The 15,980-nt window shown below is 45.4% G+C and overlaps 1 protein-coding gene across 10 annotated transcripts in view; it reads left to right on the top strand.

The window, feature by feature from the left end:
- Positions 1 to 15,980, top strand: part of PKD1 (polycystin 1, transient receptor potential channel interacting) — a 231,275-nt gene that overhangs the window by 154,558 nt on the left and 60,737 nt on the right. For all 10 annotated transcript variants that reach the window (XR_009152066.1, XM_058156873.1, XM_058156874.1 and 7 more), the window contains 8 exons: positions 2,967 to 3,093; positions 5,961 to 6,077; positions 8,356 to 8,405; positions 9,376 to 9,578; positions 12,603 to 12,708; positions 13,491 to 13,609; positions 14,117 to 14,319; positions 15,695 to 15,889. Coding sequence is in view for 9 of the 10 variants with exons in the window: in XM_058156873.1 (XP_058012856.1) it covers positions 2,967 to 3,093; positions 5,961 to 6,077; positions 8,356 to 8,405; positions 9,376 to 9,578; positions 12,603 to 12,708; positions 13,491 to 13,609; positions 14,117 to 14,319; positions 15,695 to 15,889 (1,120 nt within the window). In the remaining variant the exon portion in view is untranslated. The remainder of the gene's footprint in view (positions 1 to 2,966; positions 3,094 to 5,960; positions 6,078 to 8,355; positions 8,406 to 9,375; positions 9,579 to 12,602; positions 12,709 to 13,490; positions 13,610 to 14,116; positions 14,320 to 15,694; positions 15,890 to 15,980) is intronic.

Here is a 15,980-nt window from a genome sequence, read left to right as displayed (position 1 = left end):
CAGTTCAGCAAGTCTAAGCCACGCCCAGACTCCAAACTGTCTCTTATGGCCCCATACAAACAAATACTATGTTTCAGTTTCCAAACAGTCCTCATTGGCTGACCTGTTGCCTATTCCAGTCTGTGAATATTCATACAGGGGTAGGTTCCACTTACCTTCGCTACCAATTCGCAACGGGAGCACACATGCGTGCTTCTGCGCATGCGCAGTTCATCTGTTTTGACATCTGGGTGGGTGGGCGGAGCCTCCCGCCGCTGGTACTACTGGTTCGCAAGAACCGGACTGAACCGGTAGCAACCCACCACTGCTGTGACACTGTGCCATGTTTAACAGTCCCCACTCTTGGCTACATTAAACGTTACTGTTTGTGCCAAATTTTGGCTGGTCAACAAAATCCTGAAGGAACCTGGAAATCTCTCTGCAAGCCTTGATGTCCTTTTTTTTTTTTTTCCCTGGGCGTAATGGAAGAAGAGAGCAAGGGCAGAGGAAGGCAGCTGGGTGCCTCCTTTCCACCCACTCAGTTCACAAAATTGACCCGCTGGGCGTCCCCTCTCTGCAAAAGGACCTTCCTGCTGTTTTGATGCCCAGACGCTCAAATCTAGACTGGTGCAACCTCAGCAGAGGACACTTAAGTGTAAAACCTGCTGGGATATTATTGCTTTTGTTTTATCATATGAGAAAAATCTCTCTTCTTAAAATTTATTGTTTTTAATATAAAAAGGGAAAGAAACTGCAGAGAGAAAGAAATACAAAAACGAAACTGAAATATGTAACTTTCCTACTATGTACAAGAAATGAAGCAGCTTCATTTTCAAACACATCATTTATTTATTTATTTATTTATTTTTCATATTTATATACCGCCCTATCTCCCTAAGGACTCAGGGCGGTTCACAGGCAGTTAAAATACATATAAATACAGATTAAAAACAATTAAAAAACTTATTCTATTGCCAAATTATTAAAAACAGTATAAATAGTAAAAACCCCTTAAAACCAGTAACTTTAAAATCTAATCCAGTCCCGCGCAGATGAATAAGTGTGTTTTAAGCTCGCGACGAAAGGTTCGGAGGTCCGGAAGTTGACGAAGTCCTGGAGGGAGTTCGTTCCAGAGGGTGGGAGCCCCCACAGAGAAGGCCCTTCCCCTGGGTGTCGCCAGACGGCACTGCCTAGCTGACGGCACCCTGAGGAGTCCCTCTCTGTGAGAGCGCACAGGTCGGTGAGAGGTATTTGGTAGCAGTAGGCGGTCCCGTAAATAGCCCGGCCCTATGCCATGGAGCGCTTTAAAGATTGTCACCAACACCTTGAAGCGCACCCGGAAGGCCACAGGTAGCCAGTGAGCATAGCTGCCTGGAACAGCATTGATTGACTGATGTCTCCATTTCTTGACAGAGTCCATTCTTTACAAAAAAACCTAATCCGTTTCAGTGATCCAAGTTTGTACATCTGGAACTGCAGTATATTTTTAGCATTAAATAATAATATTGCTATATACATTATTAAGGGACATGGTGGCTTAGTGGGTAGGACGCTGAGCTTGTCGATCGAAAGATCAGCGGTTCAATGGTTCGAATCCCTAGTGCTGCTGTGTAATGGGGTGAGCTCCCATTACTTGTCCCAGCTTCTGCCAACCTAGCAGTTCAAAAGCAGGTAAAAAATGCAAGTAGAAAAAATAGGGACCACCTTTGGTGGGAAGGTAACAGCGTTCCGTGCGCCTTTGGTGTTGAGTCATGCCGGCCACATGACCACGGAGACTTCTTCGGACAGCGCTGGCTCTTCGGCTTTGAAACGGAGATGAGCACTGCCCCCTAGAGTCGGGAATGACTAGCATGTATGTGTGAGAGGAACCTTTACCTTATACATTATTACTTTTCATACAGTTAATAAAACCAAAATACTGAGCCTACCAGGACTGTGAGACGTGGAATTATTCCTGTAAAGAATATAGCCTAAGTAACTCCATATTTACCCTTCTCGTGGCCTAAGCTAATCTAGGCTATTTTGGCTGTGTGGGACACTTAGAAAGGGGAAGGATGTTCTGAGGAAACAGGGCCATAAACCTAAGTTTGTACATTTGTAGATTTTTTAAATCTCACACGCCATCATCTGAGTCACCTGTTTTATTCTCCCAACATAATGGGGTTGAAAGATTCCTAAAACAGCAGCTGGTGCTCAGGTTCCCTCGGATGCAGAAAAGTTCCTTTCTACCTAACGGTTTAGGGCAGGGGGTCTGCAACCTTAAACTCTCAAAGAGCCGTTTGGACCCCTTTCCCACAGAAAAGAAAACACCGGGAGCCACAAAACCCTTCCCGTGCCTGACTATTTCTTGAGCGGCCACAAAACTAGCCTACGTGGTTGAATTAAACGTTCTTTTTTCTTCTGAAACTTTTCTTTTCTTGGATTTATCCATGGTTGGCCTACCGGGGGTTGAAAAGCTCAATAAATCGCAGGCCGGCGGGTGTCGCACGTTGGCAGTCGTGACGCCTATTTTGAGCGATGGGGAGCCGCAGCAGAGGGATAAAAGAGCCCCATGCGGCTCCAGAGCTGCAGGTTGCTGACCCCTGATTTAGGACAATACACAGCATTTATATGAAAGTACCGTCTACTCCAGTACCTTTCTGGAGTTTTATTAACAGACAAGACAAACAGCTTTCAATTGACATTTTGGAATGAACTGCCTCCGAGGATACGTCAACTTCCTGATCTCCGGACCTTTCGCCATGAGCTAAAGACCTTTCTGTTCCATCGTGCAGGGCTGGCTTAATGAAGTTTTTTATTGGGGTTTTAATATAGTTTTATTATAATTCTTTCAGCCTTTAATTTAATTAGTTTTTAAATGCTTTTTTAACTTTTTGATTTGTGCTTTTTACCATGGCTGTAAACCGCCCTGAGTCCTTCGGGAGAAGGGCAGTATATAAATTAAATAAATAATAATAATAATAATAATTTTTTTGCTCTGTTTTTAGTCAGGTGCCCATCTCCACCCTGATCCCGGTTAATGGCGAGACCATCTTGGTTGGCTTGGTTTCCAGTTTGGTGGTTTATCCTCTGTACCTAGTTCTCCTGTTCCTCTTCCGGATGGCACGAAGCAAGGTAACAAATGGAAGAGAGTCCATTTAAAACACGTGTGGAGTTCAGAACAGCCCTGCTACCTGGGGAGTCCAAAAGAATGGCCAGGGAAGGTTTGGTTTAGGGGTTCCACAATGCCCCCCAACTCTTAAAGATGTCCCAAAGATGCTTTTTCAAAAGGCAACTGGACTTTTTCCTAGAAGACGTTTCTCTTCTCATCCAAGAAGCTTTTTCAGTTCTGACTGATTAGTAGAAAATGGAAAGGTTTATATTCTTTGCTAAATCCTTCCATTTTCCACCATTCAGTCAGAGCCGAAAAAGCTTCTTGGATGAGAAGCGAAATGTCTTCAAGGAAAACCAAAGAAAGTCCAGTTGCCTCTTGAAAAAGCACCTTTGGGACAACCAGGACCCGGATGATGGAGAATCTCCACAGACAACTCTGAAAGATATTTAGTTTCAGAAGCTGCTCAAACTTCAATCTGCTTGGAATAAAGTTGTTGGGATTTGCTGTCTTGTGATACTTGCACTTTCCGTTGTTGACACTACAGGAATCTCCAAGGTCTCAACGGTTAAATTTTTATAGCAATTTTCCAGATTTTTAAACTGTGATGTGCCAATTGAAAAAATATTTTTTCCATTGTTTTGTAATAAGAAACTTGGCAGCTAAAAATAGCAATGGGTTTAATTTTCTATGTTGCATCAATTTTGATGCCTTGGAAAATAAGGGCAATAAACCAACAGCAGCAGCATTCATTATGAAAGTTCTTAAGCTGATTTGTCCAACTTTCTTCAAATATTTTTAATCTAAAGAAATGCCTAAGTGGGCACTGACATTGAAAATGGTAATCTATGCCGGTTGGCTTATAAATCTTGTGTACACAGTCCGGAGATTTTGCAGTTTACTTATTATACTTTTATTTTTAGCAGAGAATGTGCGTATATACATATTGTCATGTTAGTGTGTGTGTGTGTATATATATAGATATAGATATGTGTGTGTGTGTGTATGCATATATGTATTCACACAGACACACACACACACACACAAACACTGAGAATCCCATCTAGGGGTCATGTTAGTCTTCCATGAATTTGAAGGACTACAATTAATCAGAATGGAGCTGGAAGGGACCTTGGAAGTCTTGTAGTCCAACCCCCTGCTCAAGCAGAAGACCCTATGGCATTTCAGATAATTGTCTGTCCAGTCTCTTCTTAAAAACCTCCAATGATGGAGCACCCACAATTTATGAAGGCAAGCCCTTCCACTGGTTGATTCTTCTTACTGTTAGGAAGTTTCTCCTTTGTTCTAATAGCTTCTCTCTCTGATTAGTTTCCATCCATTTTTTTCTTGTATTGCCTTCTGGTGCTCTGGAGAATAAGTTGACCCTCCCGCCTTTCTTTGTGCCAGCCCTTCAGTACTAGAATACTCCTATCGTGTCACCTCTAATTCTTCTTTTCTTTAGACTAGACATCTTCAGTTCCTGCAACTGTTCTTCATATGTTTTAGTCCCCAGGCCTGTAATCATCCTAGTTGCTCTTCTCTGCACTTTTTCCAAAGTCTCAACATCTTTTTTGTAATGTGGTGACCAAAACTGGATGAAGTATTCCAAGTGTAGTCTTACTAACGCTTTATAAAGTGGTACTAATATTTCACGTGATTTTGATTCTATGCCTCTGTTTATACAGCCAAGGATTGTATCAGCTTTTTTTTTGGCTGCTGCCATACACTGCTGGCTCCTATTTAAGTGATCGTCCACTAGGACTCCAAGGTCCCTCTCATAGTTACTGTTTTTGAGCCAGGTTTTGCCTAATCCCTACTTGTGCTTTTGGTTTTTCCTGCCTAAGTGTTAAACTTTGCTTTTCTCCACATTAAATTTCATGTTGTTGGATAGGACCCATTGTTCAAGTCCGTCAAGATCTTTCTGGATGCTAAGCTTGTTGTCTGGTGTAGGTACCTTACCTTCCTTTTACCTGGTCGTGTTGACTGTATGATATTTTTGCAGTTTTTTTCCTCAAGTATGTGTTTTATGTTTCTGGGTGGTTTTTCTGTGTTTGATATTGTTACCTGCCAGGGTATTTGAATCTAAGAAACAAATGATCTCTAGGAGGTAATGACAATCTCAAATAAATGAATGTGAAGGAAGAGAGAGAGATAGCAAATTGCCTGATCAGAGTCATTTTTCTATTCCACAAATGTGCCCTAAAGATTGAGAAGTGGGAGGGGGTCTTTTCCCCACCCCCCACCCCCCACCTTCAATTTCTACCAATTCCAGAAGTGGGACCTGCTGGTTTCAGCCAGTTTTCCTCTTGTTTGAGGGCAGCTTCCAGGACTGGCCTTAACTTGTCATAAGCGACCTGAGCTCGGTAATTCTTGGGTCTATCAGACAGGTCATTCTGGCTGGGGAAGAACAGCTGAATTCCTGCTCGATGCCATCTTCTTCATATCTCTGACATGTTTGGCAGCAGCTTTGTGACCCATAAAAACATCAGCGATTAGTTTCCATCTGGCTCTTCCCCACTGTTGCTTTTAAAATGACTTTGATGCAACCCAAAGCAAGCTGATTGGAAGATGCCTATGGAGATTCTCAGACATCCCAGTCATGGTTGTCCCAAAGGTGCTTTTTCAAAAGAAAACGGGCCTTTCTTGGTTTTTCCTTGAAGATGTTTCACTTCTCATCCAAGAAGCTTCTTCAGTTCTGGTAGAATTCTATACCCGTTCATTCAGAACTGAAGAAGCTTCCTGGATGAGAAGAAAAATGTCTTCAAGGAAAAACGAAGTCCAGTTGCCTTTTGAAAAAGCACCTTTGGGACAAATTGAGGCCGATTTAAATTTCTGTTCCCCCAGCCTGGTGATCCCGGCTCCCTCCCTCAAGCAGCCTTCTCTCCTGCAGGTGAACATCAGCCAATCTCTGGCCCATTCAGACCAGCAGTCCCTGGAGATCGACAACTACCTGGACTCATCGCTTCTGGAGAGCTCCTTCATCACCTTCCCTGGCCTTCGGACAGAGGTGAGGAGCATCAGGGCTTCTCCTTTTCTCTCCACGCCCACATGCAACCTTTAGCAGGTCCTGGGAATCTTTTCTTCTGCCTCTGCAGTGTTTCCTTCTGGTTGGCCAGGAAGCCATCTTCTCAGGGACCCTCTCAGAGATAGCTTTTCCTGGAGGGAGCAAAGAAGGAGCCAGGCGTTAATTTCTATTAACCCCCTCCCCCATCTCTAGCAAGGGACTCTGGGTGGTGAACCTTCATAAAACAATTAAAAACAATCACAATACATTGCAAAAGACAGAGGGAGGGAGAGAAGCTGAGGGGAAAAAAACCATAGATGTATTTATTTATTATTTATTTATTTATTAAATTTTTATACCGCCCTTCTCCCGAAGGACTCAGGGCGGTGTACAGCCAAAAGATAAAAAACACAGAAATGTACAATTAAAACGACAATTTAAAACCGAGCATATTTAGAAAAAATGGCCACATTTAAAAGTTTAAAATTTAAAATTATAAACCATATAATAATAAAACCCCAGTTAAAATTTTAAAATATTAAAAATATTAAAAATATTATAAATATTAATATTATGCCAGTCCCGCTTGAATAAATAAATGCGTTTTCAGCTCACGGCGAAAGGTCCGAAGATCAGGCACTTGACGTAGTCCAGGAGGAAGTTCGTTCCAGAGCGTAGGAGCTCCCACAGAGAAGGCCCTTCCCCTGGGGGCCGCCAGCCGACATTGTTTGGCGGACAGCACCCTGAGAAGACCCTCTCTGTGAGAGCGTACGGGTCGGTGGGAGGCAATATAGCTATGAAACAGGGGCCCCAAGGTTGGGCACAAAGCCAGGTCTTAAAGGCCTTATGGAAGGCCAACAGAGTTGGGGTCCTCCTCAACTCTGAGGGAAGAATGTTCCAGAGGGCGGGGGCTACAGCAGAGAAGGCACGTCTCCTGTCCCTATTCTTTGACTGGCGGGACCCCTGCCCAACCTGTCCAACCAAATTGGATGGCAGAAACCACCCGAGAAGATGGTCCCTTAAGTAACCTGGTCCCAAGCCATGAGGGACAGGACAGGACAGGATAGGACAAGACACTCAATAAAGCTATTACATCTAGTTGTTCTGCTTCAGATATTGTGAACCCCCTCCAAGAAGGTAACAAAGAAAACCAGTCATGGAGAGGATGTGTGGCATCCCAGACAATATTCTGGACCTTAGTCAAGCATCGCTTATATGCCATGTCTCATAGAAGGAAATCCCGTCCTCACCACTCTCTGCACAGCCTTCCTGTCTGAAGCAGTAATGCTTCCAAACCGAACAGGAATAGGGTATAACAAAATAACAGAGTTGGAAGGGAGCTTGGAGGTCATCTAGTCCAACCTCCAGCTCAAGCAGGAGATCCTACACCATTTGGGCCAAACGGCTGTCCAATCTCCTGTTTGATGGCCGTCTGAAGCCCTCGCTAACATTAAAAAATGGGAAATATGTACTGAAATGAATAAAAGCAGCGCACGTGCGCAGCTGGTCAGCCTCCACAGCCTCAGCCGATCTTCACCGGCCCACCTCACAGGGTTGTTGCAACATGGTCGGGCTATATATATATAACTGTCTGGTTTGGTTCTGCAACCCACCAAGACAGACACAGACTTCAGAGGATAATTAGAACTGCCGAAAAAACAATGGCTACCAACCTGCCTTCCATTGAGGACCTGTATACTGCACGAATCAAGAAGAGGGCCGTGAAAATATTTGCAGATCACTCGCATCCTGGACATAAACTGTTTCAACTCCTACCCTCAAAACGACGCTATAGAGCACTGCACACCAGAACAACTAGACACAAGAACAGTTTTTTCCCAAAGGCCATCACTCTGCTAAACAAATAATTCCATCAACACTGTCAAACTGTTTACTGAATCTGCACTACTATTAATCTTCTCATAGTTCCCATCACCAATCTCTTTCCATTTATGACTGTATGACTATAACTTGTTGCTGCAATCCTTATGATTTATATTGATATATTGACCATCAATTGTGTTGTAAAAGTTGTACCTTTGATGAAGGTTTTTTTTTTCTTTTATGTACACTGAGAGCATATGCACCAAGACAAATTCCTTGTGTGTCCAATCACACTTGGCCAATAAAATTCTATTCCATTCTATTCTAAAGGGGAATGGTGTGACACTCATTCAAGCCATATGACGGGATCCTCTCGATTGTCCTTGTCTAGAAAGGGCATCTGAAGGGCAGCCGATGGGCTAAACACTTGTCCCTTTCACTCTCTCTTCCTTTATAGGCTTTTTCAGAGGAAACCAAAACCGATTTGATCCTGGACGACTCAAAAAGGTAGGTCGTCCTTGGCTTCTCTTTACCAACAGCTTAGCCCTTTAAGAACAGCCAAGCTTGGCTCAATGCTGCCACCTGCTGTTTGAAAATAGAATGTAGTCATATGGGAACATGGCTGAGAGACGTAGCCCAGGACTGTAATTGAGCCCAGAATTACCGTGTTAAGTCTTTGTGGTCGTTAAGCAGGTCACCACGTGACCGTGCCCAATTTTGCAACTGTTTTTGTAATGGTCTTTAAGTGAATGTGGCAGTCGTTAAGCAAACCTGTTTTATCCAGCGAGTGGGGGATTTTTTTTGCCAGAAATTAGAAGTAAATGCTGAAAACTGGCAAAAAAAATGTTGAAAATTGTGAACTCAGGATGCTGCGAACAGCCACAAAGTTGAGCTGGTTGCCAAATACCCAGTGGAGGGGGAAGGGATTGCATGGCTTTGGGCCATGCAGGGACTGTTGCCTTTTCTGTACCGAAACCGGTCTGACCAGGGAAGCTCAGGTATCACCCTGGCAAATCCAAGAAGGTAAGTGGGAAGCAAGCGGGGCTTCATCTGTTTAGTGGTGAGCCCTGGTGGCGCAGTGGCTAGAATGCAGTATTGCAGGCTAACTCTGCCAACTGCGAGGAGTTCGATCCCGATAGGCTCAAGGTTGACTTGGCTTTCCATCCTTCTGAGCTTTCCATCCTTAGCTTTCTCAGCTTTCTATCCTTCTGCGGTCAGTAAAGTGAGGACCCATTTTACTGTCCAGTGGAGGGGAAGGGATTGCGGTTATCAGAACTTCAAAATTGGGTGATAAGTACCTTTTGGGGGAATCCGTCATAACTTCGAAGCTCATTGAGTGACCAGTCGTTAAGTCGAGAACTACCTGTACAAACCTTGAGATCAGATTTGGAGGAATGGGAAGCAGCCAGAGAGCTGTACGTCCTTGGAGTTCTTGGAGCTCTCAGCTTCCCTGTGTTCAATTTTTGTCCGGGACCAGCCTGATCCGGTGGCAGTCCAACGAAGCCCTGGTCAACTGGCCAGACCTGCTCAATGACCCATCCATCATGGGCAACACCATCCAGAAGCTGAAAAGAGGGCGGACCAGTCGTCATCTCGGCCTGGAGGCTCCTTTGGCCCCTGAGGGGGACGGCCTGACGCCGGCCTTTCCCCAGGCTCAAGCCAGATACTTTTCTGCTTCCGGTAAGGAGGGGGAGGAGAGGGCTTACAAGGGATTTTTTTAAAAAAAATTTAAAAGTTTTTTTATTAATAATTCAAATTTAAAAACATTGGACATAGATATGACATCACTGGTTCCAAGCATCTTCCAACACTTTAACCTAATACATAATAAACTAATGATAATATTATAATAATAATGTATACCTTATTTCTATATAATTATAGATATCTATACATACATATACCTCTCTATACAATTCACATGCCCGTTTATCTATAATAACATATATATTTCTAGTCTAACACTACACATTTGTCTCAGCTATTCTCCTTTTATCTAACCATTCATAGAATTTTACCCAGATTTTATAGTTTTCAGCTGTGCAGAAATGGATAGACTCACCTTGGAACACAAGGATAAAAGCGAAACATTGTACTATTTAAAAAAAAAAAAGGTTTGCAAGGGACTTTGACGTCTGGTGTAGAACTGGCCCTTATGGGGACCTTGTGTGAAGAATCAAGAGGGGCCACGAGAGAAAGAACAAGACAGGATCTCAGGGTATCTGCATGGAGATTGAAGCGCCATCAGACTTTTATATGCATCGTGTGTGGCGCACAATACAAAAGGGCAGAACCTTGACTGCACCATCACGCCCTTTTTTTGACCACATCCCGGAGCCCCCTCAGGTGTTCTCTTTCTAGGATATCTCTGCATTAGAAAGGGCTTTGCAATGTAGAGCCAGGAAAAACTCTTGAACTTCGCGTGTTATTCACACCCATCGCTAAATTGAGGTTTTAAAACACTGGTTTGTTGACCTTTGCTGAGCCAAATCAAGCCGTATTGAGTGCAGTGGGCCTTCCTGTTTCACCTCGACCTGCCAAGAGTTTCCAGAGTACTCAGGAAGGGGGTTTCTCCCCTATCAGGAGGCCAGGCCAAAACATTTTAGCACTTCTCCCCCAACCTCTCAGACTGGAAGGAAAGAAAGAAAGAGGGAGGGATCCCTCTGACAGCGACACCCAGAGGACTTAAAGAGGATCTTGCAGACCAGCTTGTGCAGAGGAGACAGGAATGAAGGTGTCAGGTCCACCATCACCGGCTTGGTACCTTGCCGGTGCCCTGCCATAAAGGCAGGAGTGGGGGAGGGAGGACGGGGGTTTATTGGATGCTATTACTATAACTTTAAACGTGGGATATAGGGAGCGGGGGAGTGACAATGGAGGAAGACCGGATCACCAAACCGGCTTGTACCAGGCTCTTCAAGGCCGTTTGGCCTGAGAAAGGTGTTGTGGCTTGGTGGCTGTTGGCCCCTCCAGCAGCCGAATCAGACAAGGAGGATCTTGAATGAGAGTCAGGGTCAGCATCAAGGCAACCTGAGAGCTCTGAGGGGGAAGAGGGAATGGAGCTGGCAGAGGGAGAGAGAGAGAGATAGGGGGAGCCTGGGCTGTCTGTCAGCCCTCAGAAGGAGAGTCAACAGCCTCCAGGTCTGGAGGTGGCTGATGAGAAAGAGGAGGAACAGCTGGGTTCAGTGCCTGATGCACAAATGCACAGATGGCAGAGGAGAGGAGAGGAGAGCAGTAGAAATCTATGGGCCGGTCCTTGGGAGACACCACTCCTAGTGAAGCCCTGCCCTAGTTCTGGGGATAAAAGATGAATAGATGTGGCAGACAACTATTCATCTCCCTGCCGGACAGACTTGTTAGCCTGCGAGATAAACTTTTTGTCGGGGCTGCTGGCGCTCCTAATAAAGGAATCTTTAAGTTCACTTTGTGTTAAAGTGTTTGGGGATCTGGGTCAGAACAAAAGGAATGTTACCAGTTTGACACCTCAGAGTTTCTCAAAACATCTTGCTGGCATCACATTAACTGGCTGGGGGACTGTGTCAAGATAGAAACGCTTTACTTCTGACTTTCTATCGCTTTCATCTTGCCATTCAGGGGGGAGCGGGGAGGGGGGGAAATGGAATGCTAAGCTTTCATCTACGGACCATGAAAGCCTGAATCTTGCCAAGGTCCCTGTTGCAGGTGTTAGACAGAGACATGGACTGTTCCCATAACAAACAAAAGGAAGTCTTATAATTGGACAATGTGAACACGCAGGGATCGGGAGGAAGGGAACCTATTGTTTAACTAAGGGAACTTTTGAGCGGGGAAACCAGAGCTGGTTTTACTTCTGCAGTTCCGAGATGGTGAATCCAATAAAGTTATACTTTGGGGAATTCAAAGATCCCGAGAGTGTCTACTTCTTTGGGGTTCGTTAGTCAGATTGTTGACCAACTGTCACCAACTTAACGCAGCATACTTGGATGCCTCTGAGGGAGCTGTAACCTATCGGAGGTGGGGGGGAGGGATTGAGAATTGGAAAGAATAGCTTTGTATTTTGGGCAGGAACACCAGATTCCACCGAATGTCAGGCCTGCCCCAGTCGACTCTCTCAAGAAAGTGAGACTCGTGACTCCATGTAGTTGAAGCAAAAGGATTTTACTACAACCAGTTTCTTTCAGGAAAAGTCCTTTTGCTTCAACTACATGGAGTCGCGAGTCTCACTTTCCTGAGAGACTCGACTGGGCAGGCCTGACATTCAGTGGACTCTATCTGTCCCACAATAATGTTGCAGGATCCAATCTGGGTTAGTCCCTGGGACCAGAGGTTTCGTCTTCTGAGCTTTCGGACTTGTGCTGGACACCATCCTAGAGGAACTTCTCTCTAGCAGAGTGGAGGAGACATGGTCAAGTGTCTTGATCGTTCCTCCCTCCCCTCCCAAGTTTTCCATAGGGTTTTCCACGCAGGGTCCAGAGAGGTTGGCCTGCCCCTGCTCACTCTGGGTGGAAGGATATTGTGTTTCACAGGGGAGGGCTCCCTTCCCAGCAATTGTGCAATGCCTTCTTCTTGTTGGTATGGTGGAACGCTTGGTCTTGTGAACCTAGTAGGAAGACAGACCGTGCCATTGCCACACACACGTACACACACACGCACACACACACCTTCCACAACACCCATCAGAGGTACCATTTGCCCTGAGAACTCGCTTTGTTCTTCCCATAACAGATGAAGATCTGATACGGCAGATTCTTACAGATGGAAATGGTGGCATCGCTCAACCTCAGGAAGCGGGAAGCTACCCCAAGGTGGAAACGGACCTCCTCTCTGGGCTGTAAGTCTGTGGGGAGGGGAAGGGATGTGTTTGGGGGTGGGAAGCTCTCAGAAGTACCCTCTCCCACTTTTCTGGGTTGAGTTTGTGTGTGTGTGTGATACAACATATTGAAAAGGGGATGGTGCATTGCATAGAATTTTCCTTGTCTGGCTTGCGCCTGGCCTCCCACCTGGTGAATTATTTATTTTATTTTATTTTTATTTAATCAAATTTTTATACCGCCCTATCTCCCGGAGGACTCAGGGCGGTTTACAGGCCGATAAAATACAAATATCAAACAAAGTAAAAAACTAATTAAAAAACTTATTTAAATAGGCCATAATTTAAAAGTACAGATTAAAATAGTAAAACCCCATTTCCTAAAAGTAATCAACCCCAATTAAAATTAAGTAAAAACTTTTAATCCAGTCCCGCTTGGATAAATAAATGCGTTTCAGCTCACGGCGAAAAGTCTGAAGATCAGGCACTTGGTGTAAACCAGGGGGAAGTTTGTTCCAAAGCGTAGGAGCTTCCACAGAGAAGGCCCTACCCCTGGGGGCCGCCAGCCGACATTGTTTGGCGGACGGCACCCTGAGAAGGCCCTCTCTGTGTGAGCGTACGGGTCGGTGGGAGGCATGAGGTAACAGCAGGCGGTCCCGTAAGTACCCGGGCCCTAAGCCATGGAGCGCTTTAAAGGTGGTGACCAAAATCTTAAATCTTAAATTAGGAGGAAGCTGGGCTGGGAGGCGAGTGGACCCACCTGAAAAGTCTTAGTTTCTTCCTGCATTGGATTATTCTGGTAGGTCAAACATGCCGGGGGACAAGTTGGAAGCGATCGTGTTGCAGAGACTGAACGAGAAAGGCCAGAGCGTAGCAGTCCCTGGCCGGGAACTGAATCATTCTGCCAAATCAACCCGAACAGGTAACCTAGTTCTGGCCCCATGGCCCACCTGAGAAAATACGAAGTCCTCAGGCCTCCCGCATCCCCTCCGAATAAGGCCTGCAAAGACCTGATGCTTTTAACTTGCAGGGTGGGGGGTCTCACAGCTACCTTTCCGGTGGGACCCTGGTTTTAGAATTGCCATCCAGAAGCTGAGCTGGGTTGGGCTTTTTCCTAGATAGCATCTGCTTCCCTCTTCCTGCAACTCAGGTGTAACTCTTCAATCTCTTTATTAAATAAGCCCTAACCCTAAATTCTTGCCCTGGTGGGGCATCCACAAGCAGGGAATCAAAAAAGTTTGTATATCTTTCGTACATTTGTTGCATACCTGTAGGATGCTGAAATTACTCCGTGAAAGCATTTAGATTCCTGCAGGCCTCATCTCACCTTCTGTGGCTTGAAGGCTCTGCTCAGTGTGGCTCTTACCTTCCTGGGCCACCTGGGGCATTGTGCCAAGATTTACCTCCCCACCCCGTTTCTTGCCTGCAGTTGTGGACCACAGTCTCCGGAAGCGCCTGCTGCCCTCTTGGTGCTCCTACTTGGCACACGCCATCAGCCTCCTCCTCCTCCTTGTCTGCTTTGGGGTCTCTGTGTGGATCGGAGTGGGGTTCAGCTCCAGCGTGGCCCTCATGTGGCTGATCTCAGGGATTTTTAGCTTCCTCTCCTCCTTTTTGCTCTGGGAACCCCTCAAGGTAAGCCCTGGCAGAAGACGAGACCTAGAAGATCACTCTAGGTTCCCTCTGGTAGTTGGTTCCCGTTCTCTCTGGCTGCATTCCATTCCTTTCCTCCCCCCTTGTTTTCACGTTCCATCTTTTGTTTGTTTGTGCTGCTAAAATTTGAGTAGGCATCCAACAAATATTCCTGCCCATTGTCTCCCACCTTCAAGAAAAACTGAGCTGTCAAAATTGTTGTGGAGAACTTCTGTTGCAACTCAAAACATATTTGGTTTTCGGGAAGCTCCCTGATAGATAATAGTCATATTACAATAGTCATTGTCACTTTGAATGCACACTAATCGGCATACATGAAAATAAAATTTCATTGCATACAGCTCTCAAAGGGTCCCCACTTCTAATATACACTACGTAGGCATGACAGAATAAGTAAATAAATAGAAAATTATGCATATACCCAAATATATTATATGACACAGAGAAACAACACAGTCTAGTTCGGATATATGTACATGGCGAGAAAAACAAATCCTGCAACAGATGGCACAGGGAACAAAGGTGTTACAGAATCTGGTAGTCCTGCTACAGATACTTTGAAAACACCTTCCAGAGGGGAGCAACAGAAACAGGCTGTGGGTGTGAGGTGGGTGTGTCTAACAATGCTTTGAGCTCTAAGCCCATAGCACTTATAAGCAGTATTCTGAATAACGGGAAGCGAGCTTCCTATAATCTTCTCCGCTGTCCTCACCACTCTCTGTATGGACTTTCAGAGGCACTGCTGCCACCAAACCAAACAGAGATGCAGTTTGTTAAAACATTCTCAATCTGTAAAAAGTGGCCAGGACATGAGAAAGATGTGTTCTCCTCATCCGACGTAGGAAATGAGACACTGGTTTGCACACTTTACTAAGGATGACGTGCAGAGAGACCACTTCAGATTGTTAGTTATTTGCGCTCCCAGATACTTAATACTGTTGACCACTTCTGCAGCTGCATCCTTGATACTGAGTGGAGTATGACCATGCCGGCTCTTTCTAAAATCTACAATGACGTCCTGCGGCTCCTGGTTGGACCTGAATTATTTACAGACCAGCCTCTTAACTTCTGCTTGGGACAATCCAAGCCGGAAGAGCAGAGAGCCAGTTCTGTGAAGGGGGAGGAATCTAAACACTGGCACAATACACAGAGATTGTTGTGGGCAGTTGCGTCTGGAGCATATTCCCCTTGTGGTCCAACAAGAATCCTTGAGTCTCTGTTCAGAACATTGTGAGCAGGAGCTGTCTCTAGAACAGTAATGGTGTTGATTCATCAGATCTTCCCTTGACAGAGGGTCGCATTAGGTGATCTGCAACGTCACCTCCAACTCCAGGGCTTTGATCTTTTGTACCTGCAGATCCTCCTGGAAGCCCTTTACTTTTCTCTGGTGGCCAAGCGTCTGCACCCCGAGGAGGACGACACTCTGGTGGAACAACCCGTTGTGGAACACGTCTCAGAGAAGATCGGGAAGGTCCGGCCCCCTCAGGGCTTTGCTCTTTTCCAGGCCAAAGAGGAGGCCAGAAAAGTCAAGCTTCTACACAACCTACTCAAGGTGAAAAGGGGGAAGGGGTCATGTGGAAGGGGAGACCTGAGCCCTGGGATTCTGCCCAATGAGAGGAGAAAGAGGAGATGGGGCCTCTGAT

This window comes from Ahaetulla prasina, chromosome 14 (genome assembly GCF_028640845.1).
Source record: "Ahaetulla prasina isolate Xishuangbanna chromosome 14, ASM2864084v1, whole genome shotgun sequence".
NCBI lineage: Eukaryota > Metazoa > Chordata > Lepidosauria > Squamata > Colubridae > Ahaetulla > Ahaetulla prasina.
The sequence above is the reverse complement of the archived record's forward strand: the minus strand, read 5'-3'. Positions and strand labels throughout refer to the sequence as shown.